A 23,730-nucleotide genomic window follows, 5' to 3' on the forward strand; every position below is an offset into this window, starting at 1 on the left:
CCGTCAGCAAATTTGTCTGTCCCCCAAGCCCCCACATCAGTGACTAGTACAAACATCACTTCCGTGAGCAGAACCAAGGGAGTGTGTGCGGGGTTTCAGGTAAGTTGGATTTGCCCCGATGCTCTTCTGTCGTTTCTGATTAGGAATCGTAATCGTTGTGGTTATAATAAAGGAAGCCGTTAAGAGGAGACCAGCTGGACCCCAATTAGAGAATCTTCACACCCATGATCCAGGACTTCCAAACTGCTAGCTTCCGAATGGTATAAACTACTGGCACAGAGCTGCAGCCCAGCGCCCTGGCACCGGGCTGCCATGATTTGCATGGTCTGCTTTGCACAGCCCCGTTTGCACAGCAGAGGCTGCACAACTGGGAAGAACACGCAGTGTCTCGTACCAGCCCCTTGTGCATCTCCGTCTAGGCCACCCTCCTTCCTAGGAATGAATTCCCTGCCAGGAAGTGTACACAAAGACGCTCGCTCTAGCGGGAACAGGGTTTCTGCCCAGTGGAGACCCCTCTACCACAAAGCTCCCGCCCCGGGGTAGACCTCTCTTTATCACTCACTCTGCTGTACTCTTGTATATTTACAATCTGTTCTAAAGAATGAATTCACTTATTGCCTGCCAACTCCCTCTCCTTACAGAAGGAACTGGATTGTAATTCCGTCCATGGTAGTTACATCTTTTTTCACGAAAAACAAAACAAAACAAAACAAAACAAAACAAAAACAAAAACAAAAAACAAACCAACAACTGGAATTCTCAAGAGATGGGAAGATATGTCCATAAGTGTCACATAAGGGAGGTGTCGTTCAGGTTCTGGAAGGACCAAAGTCCCTTTGACTATGGAAGCTAGACTCTGAGACCACGAAGGTCATTATTATCCCCCCCCCCTTGCTTCATTTCAGTGCTGGCAAATAACCCACAGGGAAACATTAAATCATAAATGACAGTTCTCTGTTTAGGTTCTGACCCGGCACTGGTTTTGTTGGTTCCACTGCAGAGGGGAAGCCCAGGCTTAGATCATGGCAGCCTAAGTCACTTAGCTCACAGAAGAGCACACAAGATCCGATGATAGCTGTGAGTCCCATCTTTTCACCTCACAGGTCAAGATGAGGTCTCTGACCAGGACAGAATCTTATGTCACCTCACCCTGTTTTCTCCAGCCTGCGAGCCGTTCACAAGGAAGATGAGTTCTCTTAGCTGACAGAGGGCCTGGAGCATTGGCTCTAGAAATGTAACAAGTGAGGCAGGGGAGGGTACGGGAGGACTAGCCATGTCTGTCTGGCTCTCTCTCTCTCTCTCTCTCTCTCTCTCTCTCTCTCTCTCTCTCTCTCACACACACACACACACACACACACACACACACACACACCCCTACTGCCAGGCCCACCACAATCCAGATGTCTCCCAGGTTGCCTCCGTAAGCTAGCAGAGCCCTGGGCTCCCATAGACCAGCTATCTCCTCACACCTAGCTTCCCTAACTGGCCCCGATCCCCACTGCTGACAAAAGGACTTGGAGAAGGGTCTCAGGAGATCCACTTCAGAGAGATGAACGCACTTTGGTTCACTAGTCTCTGAAGGGTGGCCACTGTCTGCTCTTCCAGCCTGGTTTCGTAGGTGCACCAGGAAGAGCCCAGCGATATACCCTATATTCAGGCCTGACTGGCTCACTAAGGGAAGCTTCCAGTGGAGGTTCCCAGCGTTGGGTTCAGGGGAGGACCCACTGCAGGAGCAATGGCTGGTGTGAATTCAGAGGAGGTGGGGGCAACTATGGAGGTGGTGTATCCCGGCATTAGACCCTGTGTCTCTCCATAGGTCCAGGTAAGATGGGACAGGCAGTCCCTGCTTTGTCTGTACAATGCCAACTACAAGTCTAGCAGGCATCAGGTTAAGGCATCATGCTGATGTTTATAAAAGGGTATATTTAATATACAACCAACCTGGCAAAATGGTATTGTAGGCTTCTTATTCCAGTGCTCAAAGAGGCAGAAACAAGAGGATCACAGATTGAGGCCAGCTGGTCTACACAGTGAGTTCCACACCAGCCTGGTCTACATAGTGAGTTCCAGGCAACCAGGACCACATAGTGAGAATCTTCTGTCAAAAAAGAAACACAGAAACAACTAACACACACACACACACACACACACACACACACACACACACACACACCCCAGTCTGTAACTAATTGTATTTGGTGTGGTTTGGTTTGGCGGCTCAGGCTAGTCTGGACTTACTGTGTAGTCCATGCTGGCCTTGACATAATCCTCCTGTCTCTGCCTCACAAATCAACATGATCATTGTCCGTTGTTGTAAAGCTGACAAAACATTAGAAATTTAAAAACCAAGAGATCAGGAAGTCTTCTCTGTCCCCTTTCCCAAATATCTGCTTCTGCAACAGACTTGGCAAGAATGATATTTAAAGAGACACACACTCCCCCCATTTGGGCTACGGACTATGGAGACAGCACAGAGACAGCAGACCAGAAGCACTGGCACTTCCTGGGAATCTCATGCTGAGAGAATGGAAAGATGGGCGCCTGGTGCTAGGCAGAGTGGGGAGCGGACTCACTCAGAGGTATTTCAGAGTTCTGACCACTTGTCGGGCCACTGTGCCTGGAGCAGAGCCGCTGACGGGCAGCACCCTCCCCTCATCAGAGCTGTTTCCTGACACATACCGACTCCATCACTGGATCTCTTTGCCGCTCTTTCCAATGTGACCGCACTTGAATAATCTTTTTTTTTCCCCTCACTATTAACTATAGTGAAATATTTTTATGTAATTTTATTTTTACTAATAATAACTTCACTATTATTAGTGAAGGCCCTGATTAGCCTATTGAGGATTTAACCAACTTGACATGTTAGAGCTGCCAGGGCCCAGGCAAACTCTGACCTTAACAATGCTAGTAAAATGCCTGCTACCTCATCTTGCAAATAAACACACTGGACAGCTCCCAGAGCACCATGTATTGTGACTTTGTGTTTGATTATTAAAAGGCAGTGTAGAGAGATGAAAGGCAGACAGAAAGAGAGGTGTGGCCTTGTAACAGGCCCAGACCTTAGCACAACTGACTCCATAATGGAAGTGCCATTCAGGCCATAAAACTCAGCACAGAGACAGCACCTCGTGCTGAAGTGAAAACAAAGACCTAATCCGTCAAAGTCCATAACTGAGAAAGTCTCCAAGTGTACCAACCTTGCCTTTTGGCTTCTGTGGTTTCTCTTCTGGCTAGCTATTCTTGTTAACTGAAGCATACCAATCTAAGGCATGCTTTTTTATGCTTAAAAGCTCACCTTGAGAAAGGCGTGGGGCTACACTAGAATCCTGAAAACCCAGTGTAGTCACCAGCAGTCCCGTGAAGAGTCTCTACTGGCTTAAACCCATGCCTGAGCAGTCTCTGGTGGACATCACACAGAAGTCTGACCTTAGATGGAACCACAGTTATTTATGGCCAGGAAGCATTTTGTCACCCACATGTAGATGGCCATAAGGACTATAAGCTAAGATGGGACAGGAGACTTTTAGATGCAAGACAATTCTATAGTCCTCAAGGGAAGCTGAGAAACGTAGTATTCAGCAGAAAACTATCCTTCCTAACTCTTGAGAGGCCATCAAAATGCAGGGCAGGGGCATTAGAGCTGTTTCTGTGAGGAGGGGCTGGTTCTGGGTCCACTGAAGCAGGCTGAGAGTCTTCCCTTGGCTGGTTGCCGTGGACCAAGCAATTGTCATCCTGTATTCCTGAAGAAACTCAGAAAATAAGTATTGAAAGGGCGATAAGCAGGTGGTTTGGTTACACAGTAGGACAGAGAGAGTTTTCTGGGGAAGGTCGAGGGATAGGGAGGAGCCGAGGTGAGAGAAAATGGGCCTAGAGTTTGAAAGAAAATGGCCCCCAGAGGCTCACAGGTAGTGGCACTATGAGGAAGAGTGGCCTTGTTGAAGAAGGTGTGGCCTTGATGGAGGAAGTGTGTTTAATTCTTCCTGCTGCCTGCAGCTCTGACTGTAGCACTCTCAGCTACTCCTCAGCACCAGTCTGCCGGCACACCACCTCTGAACTGTAAGCCAGCCCCAATTAAATGTTTTCCTTTACATGAGCTGCCCTGGTCATGGTGTCTCTTCACAGCAAGAAAACCCTAACTAAGGCAGAATTGATTCGGAGTGACAAAGACTGGTCCCATTGTCAGGACAGCTGCACCAAACTGAGCTAGAAGTAGCAGAGAGATTCAAAGGAAGGGAACAGGAAAACAGAGGACTAATGTAAAGAATTGTATCTGGCCTGGGGTGAAAGGGATGAAGGCCCCTTTTAGCCAGAGTTTCTCCACAGCATCTAAAAGGTCTTTCTGCAGATGTATCAGGAACAAATGTAGCTGTTTTAGGATGAGAATGACTGGAAGAGTTTGCGTGGAACATTTTGTTTGTGTACAGTGACATTCAATTAGCAAAGTGTTAAAGGACAGGGTAAAAACCATGCATGAGAGTAACAAGGAGTGAAGCGATCCAGGAGGAGCCAGAGTGGGAGGGAACCAGAAGGGATTTCTGTCTGGTCCCTGTGTCTTTAAGTTTCAAACCAGTTAGGATTTGTTGCCATGGAAGCAGCATCGCTCTTGGAGGAGGCCTCAAATCCCACTCTTCACAGTGGTCAGAACTAGTCTGTTTTACTCTCAGAGCACTGGCACAGTCAAGGAGTCCAGCTGGTCCTGACGGATATTACGCTGGTCTGAGCTGGTGAGACATGTTAATAGATGCAACGGAGGTGCAGTCCAGCTGCTTCAGCTCTGAGTCCCAACAACAGTGTCCAGAGTGGCAAGAAGAGGGATGAGCTGGATGGCCTATGGCCCATTAGTCCCCTTCTAGAGGTCACCTGAGGTGCTTTTAGGGGTTTGGGCGCTGATCTCTTGGTAACTGCCTCATGCTGACAGAAGGGTGATAAGGGGGACAGAGGTTAGAGTATCTCAGGAGAGGATCCGTCCGTGAGGCCATGATAAAGCTTAACAGTTGGCGAAGATCCATAATGAAGCCAGGAGGCAATAACTGTACAACCTGTGGGCAACATGAAGAGACAGCGTATAGGAGGAAAACGTTTACATCAAGATTAACGGGAGTTAAATGCAATTGTACAACTGGCTGGATATGACACCGTCACACAAACATACATACAGCCAAATCACCAATGTACATAAAATAAAAATAGTTAAAAAATAAAGACCTTTTAGTATCAAATAAAAACTTTAAACTACATATATACAGTTCAAAAAGAGATGGTAAATCGTTTCCTGATCCTTTTATAGTGTACATTTATAAAATATCGATTTTTTAAATATAACTTAATTTTGGGTTGGAGAGAGGGCTCAGTGGTTAAGAACACTGACTGCTCTTCCAAAGGTCCTGAGTTCAAATCCCAGCAACCACATGGTGGCTCACAACCATCTGTAATGGAATCTGATGCCCTCTTCTGGTGTGTCTGAGGACTGCTACAGTTTATTCATATATAATAAATAAATCTTTAAAAACATATGACTTAGTTTCACCAAATGTCTAAAGCTTCACAAAATTAGCAAAGACGTAAGTGACTAGATCTGCCTCTTTGTTAGCTTGAATAGTCCGTCATAACTTCAGGAATTTATACAACATAACCATCGAACACATGTTATATAGGCTTGTTCATGGTTTGTCCTCTTCAGTTTTCATTTTTAGAACAAAAATTATCATATGCAAAAATCCCATCCTAATTCAAAATATCTTAGAGGCTTGCTGTTGCCTCCTTCATATAGGGAAAATAAAATAAGCCATCTGGAGGACCTGTTGTTGCGTTCATCTAATAAAACGGCGGCTACGATGATTAGCAGAGGACTCAGTGGGTCCGGTTGCTTTGTGTACACCGCCTTGGTTGATTTATGCCACGTGGTCACCTTAACCCAGGTAGCGGTGCAGTCACACGGCATGGCATGCCCTTTCTTTAACCTTGGTAAAGGTGGTAGCCAAGTCACATGGCTACCAAGATGGTGGCAAGCCAAATGGCTGGTTTTTTACTCCAAGGTGAGCCTAGGTCATCAGCCAAGATTATAAACCCCAGGCTGAATGGAGAGAGTTGATATTCCTCTCTACAGCCACCCTGAGTCTAACAGATAAAGGAAGGGAAAGGTACTGTGGCAAGGAATCTTGAAGAGGCATCGGCGGATAAATGTTTAGGTACGTTAGAGCAGTTTTGACAGTGACTGCCTCTTGCTTCTTTCAAGCTGTTTCCAGTCGTTATTTTGTAGTAGGATCCATCATTTACATGTTGGAGAGTTTGAGTCTTACATATGGAAGAAAATCAGTTTTTGAGTCCTATGTGGAGGGATCTCTTAGGGAATATCTACACCAGCTGGGAGACCTCAAGGAGAATGCTGGCCAGCTGGAACTAGTTCTTTCCTTAAAATTGAGCAGCATGTGGATATTTGAGGGCTGTGCCGCCACAGGGGTGAGTGACATGCTGCTCTGAGTGCCTGAACTGCCACTTGAGGCTACTGAGACATCTGGACCCATGATGTAGCTGGGGGCCATGTCTAGGTCCGTGGTCCTATGGCGCCAGGAGTCTATATCGATGTCCCAGGCTCCAGTTATCTTCAAAGGCCATGAAGATGTCCCTGGTCTGGACTGCCGCCTGAGGCACCGTGCTGAGCTTGCCCCACCCTTTGCCCGGGCAGCCCAGCAGAGGGGACCCTGGAAGCAGGTGAACTGACCTGAGGGCATGAGTGTGGTTTAAACTGGTTTGGCTCCTAGTGTCCCATGGGGTAGAGATGCCTTCCCTCCCCCTCACTGTTAGCAGCAGGCAGGGAAACTGGCCCTGAAGTCATGAGAGCAAGAGAGCTGACCCTATCCATTGCAGGAACAGCACTAGGCAAGCTAGCCAGGGCAGTGCTGGAGAACCCCAGGGCAGGCACAGGAGAGCTGGCGGGCTGACCAACCGCCGTGTCCAGATCCAGGGCTTTGAGTTTGCCCACCCCAACATCTACCCCATATATGAACTGCTGGAGCTGGTGAAGGGGCCATCTTGAGCTGCAGGATCTCCATGACTCAGGGCACTGACTGGATATCCAGGAGTTGTCCATGTGAAAATACAGTACTCATAATGTAGCAGAAGCCAGAGGCCTGGGAACAGACCAAGGACTCACTGCAATGAACATTTGCAAGTGAATATGTAAGGACAAAGGGTATACAATGTAATACACTGTGACGCACTGTAGGTTCCATGACAAGATGTTTTGTTTTGTTTTGAATCTTATTTTCTTTGGGCAGGGAGGTTGCAAGGGCAGAGGGTAGAAAGGGGGGGATGGGGAGATGAGTGGGATTGGGGTGCATAAAGTGAAATTCACAAAGAATCAATAACAAGGACATAAACAAAACACAAACAGCCTGGTGAAGTGCAGAGGCAGGTGAATTGAGAGAACAAGGCCAGCCTGGGCTAAAAGTGAGACGCTGGTTCAACCCCTGTGAACCATTAAATATATATATATATATATATATATATATATATATATATGTATATGGATGAAGAAACATTAAAAAAAAAACTGCTGTTGATTTGGTTTCAAAATGGTTCCAGGAGAAATAGAAGCGATGCATGTCTGGAAATGTGGGCACCAATACTGATGAGAGCAGCTCAACCTACACATTGATCGTGGTTTCCAGATGTCATCCAACTGAGACTCATGCAGAGGGCCGGGAAGCACAGGGGTTGGCTTCACCCCATACTCTCTGACCCAGTGGTCTGAGGGTGGAGTCGGAGTCTGGATTTCTTGCTAGGTCACCAAGTGGGGCTAATGCCATTGGTCCTGGAGATGAACTGGGAGAACCTGTGACCCAGAGCTGCTGTATCAACTAGCCTTGCCTCAACCACAGCCCCGTGCCTCTCCCATGTCCACAGCAAGTGGATCTCTGCTTCAGCGATCACCTCGGTGTGGTTAGGAATCACCACCATCTGATCAGTGAGCTCTAAAATGAGCCATGTCTATATTGTCCGGAGTTGGATTGCCCCCGAGGAGGCTGACAAAAAGCCTCTGGGTTCTGGCAGCTTGCTCTCCCTTCCACCTGACGTGAGGTGGGGAGATGGTACCAGGGATTGAACCAAAGGCCTCCAACATGATGACACTCCACTGGCGAGCTCTTTTTCAGGTCTGGAAAGAAGGGCTGCACTAAGTGACCCAAACTGGGTCACTTCTGCCTGCACCACGGTCCTAGGCTCTAGCGGCTTTCTGAGGGATAAAATTCAGAGGAATGAAGAGAGGGTCAGAGGCAGCAAGGAAGGCAAGGCAATGCAGAATGTACTGAGCAAGTCCTGTCTTGTGGTGCCAGTCCTGTGAGGATCCTCTAAGGGCCCATGTCACACTTCAGAATGTCTCTCTAAGAACTTATCTGTGGCTTTCTGGTCTCCATTGACTCCGAGTTACCCAGAAGAACAATGGGCAATCCAGGCCATTTCCTCGTATCCTCACTCACACACTGATATCTCTAGGGCACATCTGTTTATAGCGGAATATCCTTCCCCAGCTTTGGACCAAACCCAAGGAAGACTGACATCGATGTAGACTCAAGAAAACCATCCAGTGAACAGAGCTGATTTTCACGACAGCCATATCAGAAGTCAAACAAGAAATCAGGAATAAGCTTTGCATGAGCATACACTACAAGGGAAGGTGAAGTAGAAAGACTGCAAGTTCCGATCCAGCCTGGGTTGTAGAATGAGTTCAAGGCCAGCCTAGGCAACTCAGGAAGAACATGTTTCAAAAATAAGAAAGTAACCTAGGTGTGACGTCTCATACCGGAAATCCCAGAACTTGGGAGATATAAGGCTATCCTTGAACCTGGGAGATGTAGGCAAGAAGATCAGGAATACAAGGCTATCCTTAGCCACATACTGAGTTCAAGGCCAGTCTGGACCACAGGAGACCTATCTCAACAAAAACTTTAATTTTGAGATAGGGTCTCAGGTGGGTTGCAATTCCTTTGTAGCCGGGGCAGTCATTGAATTCCTGAGTCTCCTGTCTCCACCTCCCAGTTGCTGAGACTGGAGGTATGCACCATCATGCCCAGCTCAATGATTTAATTCTCTTTATCATTGCACACACACATAAGCAGTAACAGGAAGTTGTCAGGCCATGTGCCAGCCTGGAAGAAGCAGCAGAAACACCATTGGAGGTAAGATGCAAGTCCTGGGTTGGTGCCCCAGCAGGGCGTCATTATTTCTCAGGAAGAGCAGCAGTATCCAGTGAGGCTAAAGATGGACCAGGAAATCCTGATGATAGCCAGGCAGACTCCTTGGCTCACTAGGAACTAGCCACTTGACCTAGCCTCTGGCAGGTTTCACAGAATGCTTCTAGCTCTCACAACCAGCTTAGAAGATGGGATGATGGGGGTTGGGGATTTAGCTCAGTGGTAGAGCGCTTGCCTAGGAAGCGCAAGGCCCTGGGTTCGGTCCCCAGCTCCGAAAAAAAGAACCAAAAAAAAAAAAAAAAAAAAGAAGAAGATGGGATGATGGACCAGAGCTAGATGATGAGAAGATGGCAGAATGTTAAAAAGACCTTTGCTAGACCCTGAACGATCCATGGCTTGAACCCTGAGATCAGCAGGGAATCAAAGATTGGGGAACCCTGGGATTGTGACTTCCCTCTTTTGTATATACTTTCTTTGTATGCTCGCACATGTGTAAACACACACACACACACACACACACACACACACACACACAGAAAATGACCCAATTCACACCTTTACCTGTGGACCTCATTCTGGTTCTTCCTGCCTGGAACTCTTGTTCTGAAAGCATAATGGTTAGACAGTCTCTCTCATAGGTAATTCTGTATCAAGAACATAGCCAGGGCATGTGAGAGAAGAGTCAGGCTAGTTCTGGCCTAGGATTGACCCAGTACTGAGACCTCCAGTACCACATACAGAATTCAGAAATGGAAAGCGACTGGGCGGGGTCCTAGACAGCCCACTCTTTCCTACCTGGTCTTTATAGGAGTCACCAGTCTTGTCCTTGTTGGGTTGAGCCTCACAGTGCCCTCTGATGACTAAGATGACATCCAGGGACTAAGGTTTCATGAATAGTAAAAGGCTCCATGCTACTCTTCCTCAAACAGAGTGTGGGCTGGGAGCCAGGCAGAGGGTACCAGGAAGGGGAGCCCAGCTTGGTGCCCCATCTCTGAAACCAGAAAGTTCCTGTTGGAAGATACATAAGCAAAGCTGACCATCCGCTGCTCCAGCTGCCGGTGTGTCTAGGCAAATGTCTGCCTAGCTCAGAACCCACCCCCCGTGAGGTTCCACCATGCCCACTAACCCTTCTCAAGACCCTTTGAGTATGTCCCCATTCTGTCGTTGAGCCAGGACTGTGCACAGCATCCTCTTGGGAAGAGTACCAGGTAAGATACAACCTGTGGGAATCCATGACTTAGTTATCAGGGTAAGGGTGCTCCCCAGCACTTGGCTGTGTTAGGGACAGAGAGTGACAGGGCTGGAGTGTAGCTGCCAGGACTCTGGAGCCAAGAGTCCTTACCGGAGGATCAAAGCTAACACACACAAAAAATATTATCAAGCCCTGGCGACTGGACCTTGGGACAGTCTAGCACTTAGGAATCTCATTCTTACTTTGTTGACATTTTGTGACATTAGTGTGAGACCAGATTCACTGACTCCAGGTGCAGGTGGGATTGCATTTGGCCAGGGAGAGCTAGAAAAGCACTCCACCCCCACCCCCAAGCAGGCTGAAACTTGCCTAGCCCTAGAGTCCACAGTGAGCCTGGATGCTTGTCACAGCCTGAGCACTGATTCTGGCCAGAGATTAGCCCTCAGCCTTCAGACACACCGAATCCTCATTTCATTCCTTTCCTACTGGCCGGGGCTTGAACCCAGTGTCTTTGCAAAGTAATTCTTGGCGAGTACTGCACCACTGAAGTGTAACACTAGCCTCTGTTTTACTTACTTTTGGGACAAGACCTTGATAAGTTGCCTAGGCAGGCCTTGAATTTACCATCTTCCTGCCTTAGCCTCCTGAGTAGCTAGGCTTCCGAGCCTGCATAACCAGGCAAATCCAGCCTGCTTTGGTATTTATTTTACTTACTTGTTTACTTACTTATTTACTTATTTTATTTTTAGATAGGAACTCACTATGTAGACCAAGCTGACTGCCCTCAAATTCGTGATGATCCCCCTGCCTCTGATTTCTAAGTGTATGCCATATGCCTGGCTCCCTGGGTTGCTACAGCTTTTGCCACTGTGGTCTCGACAAATTCCTATTTGAAGTTTGAGCTCAGTCTGGCCTGGAGGGTGTCAGAGGGGCAGATGGGAACCCCCAGTCCTGCAATATTAGCAAGCCTCACTCTGTAGAATAGAGCCACCACAAACGGGATCTTCCTCAGCCTGAGGCTGTCTGGGAAAGCAGTAGCCCCGCCCACCTGACAAAAGTAGCAGGGCTTTCTAGCCAATCTCCATCCTCCTCTTAGAGGACAGAGGCTTCTCGGCAGTACCAGGGGTACCAGGTAGGACCTGGGCACACAGGGGACACCAATGAAGAAAGAATTAAAGAGCAGAGATGTGTACAGGCTTAGGTCAGGAGGACTGAGAAGGGCAGCTTCATGGAGAAGAGAGATGGTGAATCCAGGATTGCCGGTGGGAGTTGTCAGAAGCCAAAGCTCTCTCCTCTTCCCGGGAGACATCTCCCCCAAAGCACCTCCCAGCCAGGTAGTGAAGTGGCTGCCCAAGGAGGGCAAGGAGAGGCAGCAGCTTCCTCGGGCCAGCAGAGTATAGGGCTACAGAGAGCAAGCAGCAAAGAAGCCAAGTGTGGATCTGTGCCCTGGGGTAGAACTGTGTCACAAACAATAGTTTTCCTTCTTAGAAAAGATGTCTAGTAGTTGTGCTTATTGATCCATGGCTCTAACCCCAGAGGGAGGCTGAAGCAGGACGCTTGCAAATTAGAACCGTCTAGGCTTAGAGTGATCCGAGGCCAACCCGAGCCACTTAGTGAGACCCGGTCTCAAGATAAAAAAAAAAAGCCAAAGGGCTGGGGGTACAGCAGGCAGTGCCGCTCTGCAGCGAGGCGAAGTCGTTAGTCAGCTGAGCTAAATCAATAAGTAAGTGGACAGATGGACGGACGGACACCTCCAGGTGCGAAGGGGTGTGCCTAGGTGCTGGGGGTTGGTGGGCTCCTGGCTGGGATATCCCAGGCCCAATTGCTGTAGAGGATCCCTCCCTCAGGAGTTATTTTCTTTCCATCGAGCCGCGCTGACAAAGAACAATATTGAGCCCTGGGATAGATGCTGGCCCAGTGAAGGCCAGGACCCCTTACTGGGAAAAGGCTGCAATTCTCTAGGTCTCCCAGTATGAGTTAGAGGGCTGAGACATGAGCCTGCTCCATGTCTATCCCCGGGCTAGGGGTGCTAAGAGGTTCTCAGCTGCTTCGGCCAGCCTCCTGCAGTGTGGGTGGGCAATCCTTAGATTCCTATTGCTGTGGCAAAGACCGTGACCAAGAACAGTTTAAGGAGGAACGGGCTTATTTGGTTTATGGGTTACATTCCGTCAGGCAAAGCCAAGGCAAATTCAGGGTAGGAACATGGAGGCAAGAACAGAGATAGAGGCCGCGGAGGAGGGCTTTATTCTCCCTGGTTTGCTCGGCCTGCTTCCTTATACAGCCCAGGACCACCTGGCCGGGGTGGCATCACCCACATCAATCGTTAATCAAGAAAATGCCCCCACAGACATGCCCACAGATCAATGTCATGGAGGTATTTTCTCAGTTGAGATTCCTTCTTAGATGCCTCTAGCTTATGTCAAGTTGACAAAAACTACAAAACACAGGGCACGACACAGAAATGCAGCTAGAAGAGAGGTCTGGGAAGGACCCTTCCACCCAACGCCTTTGCCTCCCCCACATACTAGTGCAAGGCTCTGACCAGAGCTCTAGGAAAGATTGCCGGCATGAGGGAGGCAGTCTCTCCTGATGTGCCTTGTGCAGCCCCTCCCTGTCTGAGGAAATGGAAGCAGTGACCAAGCTGGAACAAAGCTGGGGGAGGGGCGGGTGGACCACACACACAGATCCCACACCATGGTTAGCACCTCACTACCCTCATAACTCACCTCTGACTACCAGGGTCCCTACATCCCCGCCACCGAAATGCCACTCACTAGCACTCACCTAAGGACAGGAAAGGACACGATTCATCCATCACAGCTCCAGGAATAGACCTGACTGGAATGACAGGAGAATAAAGAAACGACAGACACACGGACACATGCACAGAAAAGCTGAGATCGGGGGGCTGAGCTCTCTGCTAAAGAAGTGGAAGTACCCTGGAGGGGTAGCATGTTTATCATAGAGAGTTGAACAGGGAGGTGGTGGGGTGATTGCTTACAGCCGAATCAAGGAGGTGGGGTCAGCACGCAGATGAACAAGGAGTCGAGTTCTTCTATACAGCTGATCAAGGTGGCAGGTTTAACAAATCCCACTAGAAGCGGTCTGCAGAGGAGCCTAGCCTAGGGAAGGTTCTGCTGTTTCCCATGGTTGAGGCATGGCCACACCTGTGTCAAAAGTGCATCCTCCTCTGGACTTAACTCACCCAGGGCTTCCTCCATGCCCAAGGACATTTAACTATTCCTCAAAAAAAATTTATTTTTAAAGATTTATTTATTATATATAAGTACACTGTAACTGTCTTCAGACACACCAGAAGCGGGCATCAGATCTCATTACAGATGGTTGTGAACCACCATGTGGTTGCCGGGATTTGAACTCAGGACCTCTGGAAGAGCAGTCAGTGCTCTTAACTGCTGAGCCATCTCTCCAGCCCGAAAATTGTTTTTAACCATAATAAACTCCAGGCTATGGGAAAGGTACATTTGTTCCCACTTGAAGTCTGCAGCCCCACAAGATGGGAATTTCAGGAGGCCACTTAGTGACGAGGGCAGCTTCGGGATGCCTTGCTATGGGGGCAGAACTCTGGACAGCCACTGGCAGAAGTGGCAGCTGGGTAATGGGGTGGAACTCGGGGCCTCCGGCATCTTAGGTGAGGGCTCCACACTGAGTTCTACCCAAGCCCGATGATGACGCCTTTCCTGAAGGAGACTTGCAAAGGGCTTTATTGTGTCTGTCGCCTGACGCTGCCTCCTTGGAAGTCTAGGCAGGAGCCCGCAGCATGGACAAGCAGCAGTTTCCTGCAGCTGGAATTCTCTTGGCTGGTGAGTGAGTGGGGGTGGGGAAGGCGAGCTGAGGCGTTGTCTCCTCATCACCACCAGCTTACTTGTAGGGAAGGGTGGAATCCTTCTCAGGGAACTCAGTGACTCCCACCTCAGGGCGTCCCTTCATTGTCTCCATGGTTTTCTAGCCTTGTCCAGCCTGAGAGATGCTAGGGAAAGATTTGGGGACCTCAGGCTTTTTGAGGTCACTCAGGTTCACCTGCTTGGAGCTCTACACAGCTGTTTGGCATTACCCCTGAACCTTCAGAGGCACCTCTATGAAGATATGTATGTTCCACCTCCCAGTCAGCTCCTAAGAAGAACCCTGTATGCAGGGAACATGGCCGGGTCACAGTTTTACCCACAATGGGGAAATCAGACAGCACTTCCAGTTCCATCAAGTTAGTCTGAGACTCAGAGGTGGTTTGAATAGAGTAGGCACGACTCTCGACTCCCAGCAACCACTTGGGCCTGGAGACTTCTCCTCTTTGAGGATGTGGGGCCTTGACATAAGGGTGGTTAGCATGGGGATAGACAGACAAATGCTAAAAGCATTTCCATTTGTCCTCACAGTGCCTATTCCTGGATAAGGGCATCCCAGGGTCAGCCGGGCTAGAATCAGGGAGGGAAGATGACTTGAATGTGGCTCCATGGTTGGGGGGCCTGACCAGGCCCAGGTATTACTTTAGTACCTAAGTGAGCAAGATGTGTCGGGGTGAGATCTGAGAGGTTGGGGGCCAGTCCTACCCACCAGACATTGAAAAGCCAGGCCTTTCTTCTTTTGCAGCCTTCCTAGTAGTTTCCGCTTCTACCCTGACCCTTCTCTCTACTAATGAAGACCCTGACCAGTTTCCCTCAGATCTTGGCACATCAGCTCAGCAAAGTAACAACGTTCTACTGGGCATCCTGACAGACAACACTGGCAGTATCAACTCAATTGAGAGGGACTCGGAGGCCCTGGGGAGGAGGGCAGGAGCCTTTTCTACAGAAGGAGCTGGGGGTCAGGAGTCTCCCTCAATGCCTGGCCCCTCAGGCACAGTTACACCTGAACCAATTCGCTCAGCCCTGACCACATCTGCAGCCTACATGGCTGCTGACTCTCAGCCAGTGTCCCCTGAGGCTGAACCTGTAGAGGAAATCCTGGCCCTTGGAATTCTGGAAACAATTACGATGTCATCGCCACAGCCTTCTCCCATACATGGATCTGAGCCGAAGTTCAACAAGGCCTTCAGGTTGTATGGGACAGTTCCTGCCCCTGCAACACTGGAGAAAATTGTTGCATCTAAGCCAACACGTTATCTAATTAAAGCTTCCCCTCCCCCCATATTCTCTAGACCTCCACACCTGTTATGGCATACCCCCAGTCCCACTGTCCAGATGCCAGTGCCTGCATGGAGGAATGGCCACTCCAGGCCAGAGGCATCCTCATCTGTGGCACTGGCTCCAAGAACATCCTTAGGACTGCCTGTCTTTCCATGGATGCCTAACATACTGAAAGCTACAGAGCCCCTGTTGCCTGCGTCTCCTGGAAGATTAGGGCTGGACCTCACCTCCCAAGTGGGCTCCGGGTCATCTGAAGACACAGGCCCAGTATCCGGTGGTACTTTCTGTGCTGCTGCTGCCCTCAGCAACATCCCTATCACACGCATCCCCCCTCCACTCCCCGCCCCCCTCGTCAGCACTGCCCCTGTCTGCACCCCCGCCGCCTGCATCTTCGTCCTTCTTCCCACCACCAGTCTCACCCCTGATCCCGGTTTCCTTTGTCACCGCAGGAGCCAATGACTCTCCTCAACCTCCTGTATCTGTGATTGAATCCTCAACTACAGACTCTTCCATTAAAACCTCAAACCTTGCACCCCAAACGGCTCTACAACCCAGCCACCCTGGGCCATGGCTTCCCACCAGCCCAATCCGCATGTCCACCCTCTCCCTCCAACACGTCTCCAGCCCTCCCTCTACCCCACACAGCTCTGGCTTCACAGAGTCGTCTGTGGATGCCGAGCCTACCCAGGCCTCTACCCTCCCTCATCTTGGCCAGGCTATGTCTTTGCAGAACTTGAGTTTCTCCACTCCAGGACCCAGGCATACGACCCACTCTGTGACCTTCAGGATCAACAGCAGCTGCTTCAGGACAGCAGTCTGGAACCTGGTACCCTTGGAGTGCTGGCTGTTGAACAGGCTTATCTGCTACCAGGTGTGCGGCCTGCTCGCCGCGTGGAGAAATCTTTCCTGCTCCGATTCCTTCTGAGCACGCCAGGCACAGCCATAACACACACTATACAACAGCAGCTAGACACAAATAGGACAATCTAATGAGTGCCACGCTGTGCTCCTGACAGGACTCGGAGGAGAGGCTAAGCAGAAATACTTCTTTGAAGTCATTACAGAGGAAAAATAATCGCACGGTAGCGGGGAGGGGGAGAACTTGCCTACCAGAAATAGAGCATGTTCTCGATGTGTGGCTGCTGGCTTTTTATCCGCACGCAGCCTCATCTGGAGCAGACACCCTGATCACCTGGCTAAGTGAAGCCCAGCTCCATCCGGGAACCAGGAGCAGGGAAGGCTCCTGAACAAGAACTGCCATTTCTCACCTGCCATACAGGGTTCCGGTTGTTGAATGATTCATTTCTATGTGCAACTCAGGAAATAACAGAGACAAAGGGCTGCTCCTGCCGTGGGAGCGCTCTCAGGTCTAATCCAGACCAGATTACAGAAATCTACCTGCCTCTGCCTCCCAAGTGACATGCTCAGCCCTCTTTTTGGTTTTTGGTTTTAATTTTATTTATTTTATGTATGAGTGCTCTGTCTACATGTAGACCTGTGTGCCAGAAGAGAGCATCAGATCCCATTATAGATGGTTGTGAGTCACTGTGTGGTTGCTGGGAATTGAACTCAGAACCTCTGGAAAAGCAGCCATCTGCCGTTGAGCCATCTCTCCAGCCCCTCCCCCCACTTTTGAGTTTTTAAGTGGCCAAATGTGGCCTTGAATTGGTGCTTGGGCATTCCTCTCCAAAGAGCTGTGTAAGGCTGAGTCACCATATCTGGCCTGGTTGTGGGGTTTTTTTTTGTTGTTGTTGTTGTTGTTTTTTGTTTTTTGTTTTTGTTTGTTTGTTTGCTTGCTTGCTTGCATAGATTCCCACTTTGTTGCTCAGGCTGACAGTGAACCTGTCTCGGCCTCCTAAGTGTAAGGATCAAAGACATGCACCACCATATCTGGCAGTGGGGAGTGTTTTAACTGGGGTGGACAGAGGGGCGCTGCATCAAATAACAAAGCTGCCCAGGCACCAGGGCAGGGGGAACATTGTTAGGGGGAACATTGTTAGGGGGAACATTGTTAGGGGGAACATTGTTAGGGGGAACCCAAGTTGCAGAGAGGCTGGCAAAGGCTTCTACGGCAATGAGGATGGGAGAGGCAGCCCAAGCAGCAGCTGTTGGGATGTAGAGCCCAGGATGACGGCAGAGGAAAATCCAGAAGGATCCCAGTTAGGATTTCAGTACAAAGAAATCACAAACCTCAGGCCACTAGAGGGGAACAGTAGAAGGGTTCAGCTGAAGCAGGATCAGGCATGAGGCCACTGCAGAGGCCAGCACAGACAGAGGGACCAGAGGGGGTGGGGCACACACTAACTACCATGCCTCTGCCTCAGCTCCAGCTCATGTATCACGAGGCTTTCTCCAACTTCAAGAATGTCAGTGCCCTGCTGTTTCGGTGAGTGTGTGTGTGTGGTTCCCAACTGACCTGTGCCTTGAGCATGGCCTGGGCCCCGGCTGCTCAGCCAGGAAGACCGTAGCCTGGACGGGTGAGTAAGAGGTCCGTCCACATTTGGTTCCATTACCATCTGTGCTCCATGACCTCAGCTGGCCTTTCTGCCATTTACTAATTCCAGCTGTTGGGTTTGGACTGGATTGTCTGAGTACAGTGAAAAGAGACAAGCTAAGAGTAGGCCAAGCTACTTATGCTGGGGACAGGGCCATGGAAATGATATGTAAATAAATGTAAATCCTTGGGCTGCTAGGCAAGTGGACTACCTCCAGAGATCCTAGGCTATCCAGGCCATGATCCAGGCTGCAGCATAACTTTTCCTTTTAATAAACTGAAGTCTGCTTCTATGACTCCATGCCCTGACCCTGAGCCCATTTTACCTCCTGAGCCCTGGGCTAGCACAGATGCTCACAGGCAAGGGTAAATGTTATTTTAGGTTCTGAGGTTGTTCATTTCTAGATCTTTCCCTGGGAACTGCCTAAAGGCTGCCTCCCACAAGACATGAGCAATTGGTCCATGCCCTCCAGGCTTCAGAATTCCTCAAGCCTGTCACCTCCTTCTCTCCAGCATCCCCTACTTCTTTCATTGCAGCTAAGGCAATTAAAGGACACTTTTTTGTGTCCACTAGAGGTACTGAGAGTTCCCAGCCAGCCACGTCCTCTGAGTAACACCTTACCCAGTCTTTCCCTGGATGAGATCCCCGGTATCCCTGTGGGAACCAGTTCATTGAGAAGTGCAAGGGAACTTTAACCAAGCACCTGCCTGCATCCTTCAGGCTTCCAACAAGCCTTCTAGGAAAGGGCTTTAATCCCCATTTACCAAGGAGGCCAACACCTCAGGGGTCATGTGACCTCTTCAGTCATGCAGGAAGGCTCTTCTCTGCAGCTATCAGGTGCCTGGGTGGCTCCTCTCCTTAAGTACAACACCCTGCATCAGCCAGGCCTATCTTGGACCCACTAGTTGCTTCCTACAGGCCTGGCTCTACAGAGGTGAAAGCCTCCCTCGTTTTTGGTCCTCCGGATCCCTCAGCTCTAGAGATCCTCTGGACTTTGTACCGCAAAGTGAAGTCCTCAAGATGGTCACTTGGGTACCTGTCCTTGGCCGACCATGGCCTTTCCTCTGACGGTGAGTCTAGAGAAACACTGGTCCCTTGCCTCCTCACCTGCCCATAGAGGCCGATAGCTGGGCTCTATGGAGGGATCAACTTCAATCTGCCCAAGCCCTGGGCAGGCAGGCCATGGTAAGAAGGGGGCTGTTCCAACTTCCCAGACTGCTGTGTGTGACTCTGCAGGGTACAACACGAATGACCTGAGCCAGGAAATCATCAACATTAGCTTCACACTCATGAAGCCCTTCCTGCCTCAGCTGCTTCTGCCCAGTTCTCAGCCTTTTCTCCTGATGGAAAAGCAGACCCTCCAGCTGGTGAGACATCCCCTCCCCTACCTCCCTTGTCAACAGGCCTCTGTAGTCTTTAGCAGTTGGTACACCTGCTTGGCACCAGCTTGGCACATGTGGGAAGGCACTCATGGAGGGAACCAAGCTGTGCCCTGAGGGTAAAGCTGACTGAGGGAAGAGAAAGCTCTGAGGGAAGTCAGTGGCCAGGCTGTCACCAGACAACCATGCCCAGGAGACCACACTGGAAAAGGCTGTCAGGTCCACCTCTCCCTTACCTTGTCTAAAGCCTGATATACCCCATACTGGGCCTTAGGACAGGCAGCTCCCAGCCAACCTGACCTCCAGGACATCCTACAGGTCACCCATGAGGTATCAAGATTCTACAAGGCTGAGCTCCAGGAGCAGCCCCTGCTCCTATTCAGGTGGGTTGAGAATCCCATCCGGTCTGTCTCGCCTCTCAGCCCAGCAAACTCTTACTTCCTTAGCCTACTTAGCTATTGCCTTGGAGACATGTCTCTAGGGCAACTCCACCCCTGACCCACAGCCAAGAGGTTCAGGTGTAGGAACACCAGGAAGAACTCTGTTTAAGCCAGCTGTGGAGAGCTAGCCTCATAGAGCTCTGGCCTTGGGGGAAAGAACATAGGGTATCCACTTAGGAGCGCAAAGCTTGCTTCTAGAGGCATGTACTGGCGAAGATACCATGATGCTGCACTCTCCCACCCTTCCCTAGCAATGTGAAGGAGTGGGTGAGCATTTATGTGGAATACAAGTTCAAGAGCCCCATCCCCAACCATCTCCAAGGCCTGGCTAGTCACCTGGCCCATCATATAACAGATCCCACCATCCAGAAATCCAGCATAGTGGCCAATGGTAAGTGAGCTTGGGCCCCATGTACTGCTCCGGGTTATCCAATCTCTCTAGGTCTCACTGCCCCCTCTGAGAAGGGACAGAATCCTCAAAAGCAAAGCTTGTGTGCCAGCTGATAGGGAAAAAGTGAATCCAGAGGTCTATGAGAAACCTAGGCTCAGAGATACAAAACCGTCTACTCAACTCTCAACCCTCATCTTTAATCCTCTGTCCCAAGAGGAGACAACAGCAGTCAGCTCTCTCACCAAGGTCAGAATTGATCTTTCCCATGAGGCCCCCTGAGAGGAAGAGTCAAGCAGTCTTATCCATCCACATTAGAAAAATCCAAGCGTCTCAGGTTCCAGCAGTCACAACCTGGAGCTGTTCTGGAGTAGTCCCTTAGCCTAGGAAGTGCTAATTCACCGTTAAGTGGCTGTCCCAGCCACCTCCTCTGTGCAGCCTCTCATGTTGAGTGTTACCATCTGGTGGGCTCTGCTCTTACATAGCTCCCAGAGACAGGGCTTTGGTTTGGGTCCCTGCCCTAACTCTCTGAGTCTGCCCATTCAGTGTTCAACTTAAAACCTCGTCATCCCCTTAATAGACAGTGAAACTACGCACTGTGGTACTGTGCTGTGTATGTCTGCAAGTCATCATGGAGCCCCTCCTGGGAGATCAGGGACAGTAAAGAACACAAGGTTTCCTACTGTCAAGTCTGAGTGACCAGGCCATCGCCCTTCCATTAGACACACTAGAGTGTGGGTTGGCAGATTACCACAAAGGGCTACGAATTAATATTCTTTGTCTTCTGTGGCTCCCAGCTTCTCCCTTACAGGGAGAGCACAGCCAGCCTCTGAGGTATGTCACAGCAAGTGAGCTGGCTGTGTTCCAGTACAGTTTCATATACAAACATGGAAATTGTGTATCATATACTTTTCATGCCATACAATTTCCTACCACTGACAGTTTGCATCCACTTAAAAATAGAAGTTATTCTTAGCTCATTAGTCTAACAAAAGCAGGCAGCAAAGGCAGGCCCTTAGACCACTGGATGGGAGCAGTGGGGGTTGGGCAAGCAACCCTGGGCCAGGGTGTAGTCCTATCCCAGAGCTCTCAGAGGACAGGAGTCCTGGCTACTATCCCCACCCCACGCCCATTGATTTAGGGGAGAAAGCAGATCTGGTGTTTTATGAGACATGGCTCTTGATCTTGGGTTACCCCTTCACCAAAGCCTTGGAGAACAAGACTAGTTCTGAATCCCAGAAGCTTCGTGGACTGCTGACGAGACAGGTGATGTGAGGGGATGGAAGGAAGGAGGAAGGGTGTGGCTGGGCTAGACCGTGTAAAGCTGTTACACTCTGTTGTCTCCTCACCTCAGCTAACCTCAGTCCTCCAGCCTCTGCAGAACTTTGGTCAAGTGGTGGTGGAGGAATTCCAGTGAGTGTTCGGCTCAGAGGGTGGATCTTGGGGCTGGTGAGAGGGGCTCTCTGCATCTCTCCAGCCCCCTGAGGCCTGCGATGATCCTCTCAGCCAGGAACCACTGACTGCCAGAGTGCAAACTGCCTTCTTTGAGGCTGCACCAGCTCAGGCTGTCATTCAAGACTCCATGCTCCAAGCCCTGGGCTCCCTGCAGGAAGCTGAGGGTCTGCAGTTAGAGATGCTCCTCCCAGTCCTTGGTCAGTGCCTCTCCCTCTGTTCATGTCTTCCATCCCTCTGCCTCCCTAACCTTCCCTCCTCCTCCCCGTCCTCCTCCCCCTCCTCCACACAGTACTGCAGGGCCAAATCTACTCTTATCTTTCCTATGAGCCCCCAGGGTACACTGGCTCCAAGTGTCCTGGGAACAGCCATCACACTTAGAAGTCTCTGAGGGCTTTGGGGATGGAAAATTCACTCAGCCTTCCCGTTTTGCTCCAGGCACCCCCAGCTCCAGAGCCTCGAGAGGCCCCAGGGGTGGGGCCGTGTTGAACCTCCAGTTCATCACTTCTCTTTTTGTCCTGGTGAGTCTGGCCAGAAAAGGGCTTCTTCCTAAGAGACAGGTGAGCCTTTAAGATCTTAACTCAAGCAAAGGACAAGTAGCCGGCTATGCATCTGAACCTGATGCACCCAGTCCCATGACAGCTAGAACAGCTGGTTTTTCCATCTAGGGTGCTTGGGTTGGGCCCCATGACTGCACCTCCACAGTTAAGCTAAAAGTAGAGAGTGGGTCTGAACTGGGGGACTGAAGCCCCACCACAGCAGCGCCTGTACCCCACACCATGTAAAGGTCCTTCTTCTGTCAGGCAAGCCCTGAGGAAATGATGTATAGGAGCTATCTGAGTGATCTGCTAAACCTCTTCCTGGGTTTCTGCCACAGTGCTGGGTTGTAGAGTCAGTGTAACAGAATCATCTTGTCTTGGGCAGAAGCCAAGGGGTAGTCAGGCTGACTCCTCCTAGGAGCCACTTGACATGGGCTATGGTGACAAAAGCAGAACTTTGGTCATAAGGGAAGAACTGGGACATAAGAGAAGGGACATGTACAGAGTAGTCTTACCTCCACGCCACAAAGGATGCTGTCAATGACCGCTCCAGGCCCTTAAAACGGCCACGGAAGAGGTGAACTCCTTTTCTCCTGTTTGACCTCCATCTTAAGCTGTGGCCAGGTAGATGGGGGAGGGCAGCACTAGCCAGCAGTTATTTGTGACACTTTCTCACTAGGTGGCCATGAATGGTCATTAACTCACTGCATAGCCCAAGCTGGCCTCAAATTTACAGTGGTCCTCCTGCCTATGCCTCCAAGATGTAGGACTACAGACATGAGTTACCATGCTCCATTTTGTTTCAGTATCATTGTTGACACATGGCTTCTGTCCCTTTCCTCCAGGTGGCCCTTTGTACTGCTCTTCCCTTCACCAAGAAGCAAACCCCATACCTCTTCTAGCAGGGCTTCCAGACAGTACCTCAACCAAGGAGTAAAGCTGCAGGAGGCCAGGGCAGAAAGGACAAGCTCCGGCCTTACTTTCTTCAAGTTCCTGTTTTACCCCACCTCCACACTACATAAAACTGGGGAAAACACTCCCATGTCCATGGTTGAAAGCCAGTCCTTGTCTGAGACTCCACATTCTCTCAGCTCCCACCTCTCCAGGAGGTGGACAGTGGTTTCCTTCACATACAAAGCCAAGCCCACAGGCTTCCTGCAGCATACACAGCTGGGTCAGGACAAAAGGAGTCAGGTCTCATGGAAGGTCCTGCAGGCCCTGCTGCTACCACAAACTATCAATGTATCGGGACCACACATAGGAAGATGAGAAACCAATAGCCAGTATGGATACACAGAGCATGCAGGGCTAGAGGCAGGGTCAGTGTCCAGAATGCTCATATACATTGAGCGCTTATTGTGGGGTCCCCTAGTGACTTCATAGTGCCCCAGAGGACAGAGGAGAGGGAAGGAACTACAGCCTACAAGCTTTTATTCTCAGGAGGGGGCCAGAGTCTCGGCCACTACCTCATCAGGGGTAGGACTGCTCCTGTGTGGCTGAAGGGGGT

The 23,730-nt window shown here is 50.1% G+C and overlaps 1 protein-coding gene across 1 annotated transcript; it reads left to right on the top strand.

Annotated features, from left to right (window-relative positions):
• Positions 1–14,167: 14,167 nt before the first annotated feature.
• LOC116908180 (taste receptor cell protein 1) lies at positions 14,168–23,125 on the top strand. Its single transcript, XM_032911470.1, is given in 13 exon segments — positions 14,168–14,210; positions 14,995–15,812; positions 15,814–16,401; positions 17,855–17,916; positions 18,944–19,095; positions 19,262–19,392; positions 19,723–19,787; positions 20,096–20,235; positions 21,374–21,498; positions 21,587–21,645; positions 21,739–21,884; positions 22,123–22,205; positions 23,069–23,125. Coding segments are annotated over 13 exon segments (2,469 nt in total).
• The last annotated feature ends 605 nt before the right edge of the window (positions 23,126–23,730 follow it).

The sequence above is a fragment of the Rattus rattus genome, chromosome 8 (assembly GCF_011064425.1).
Source record: "Rattus rattus isolate New Zealand chromosome 8, Rrattus_CSIRO_v1, whole genome shotgun sequence".
Classification (NCBI taxonomy): Eukaryota; Metazoa; Chordata; class Mammalia; order Rodentia; family Muridae; genus Rattus; species Rattus rattus.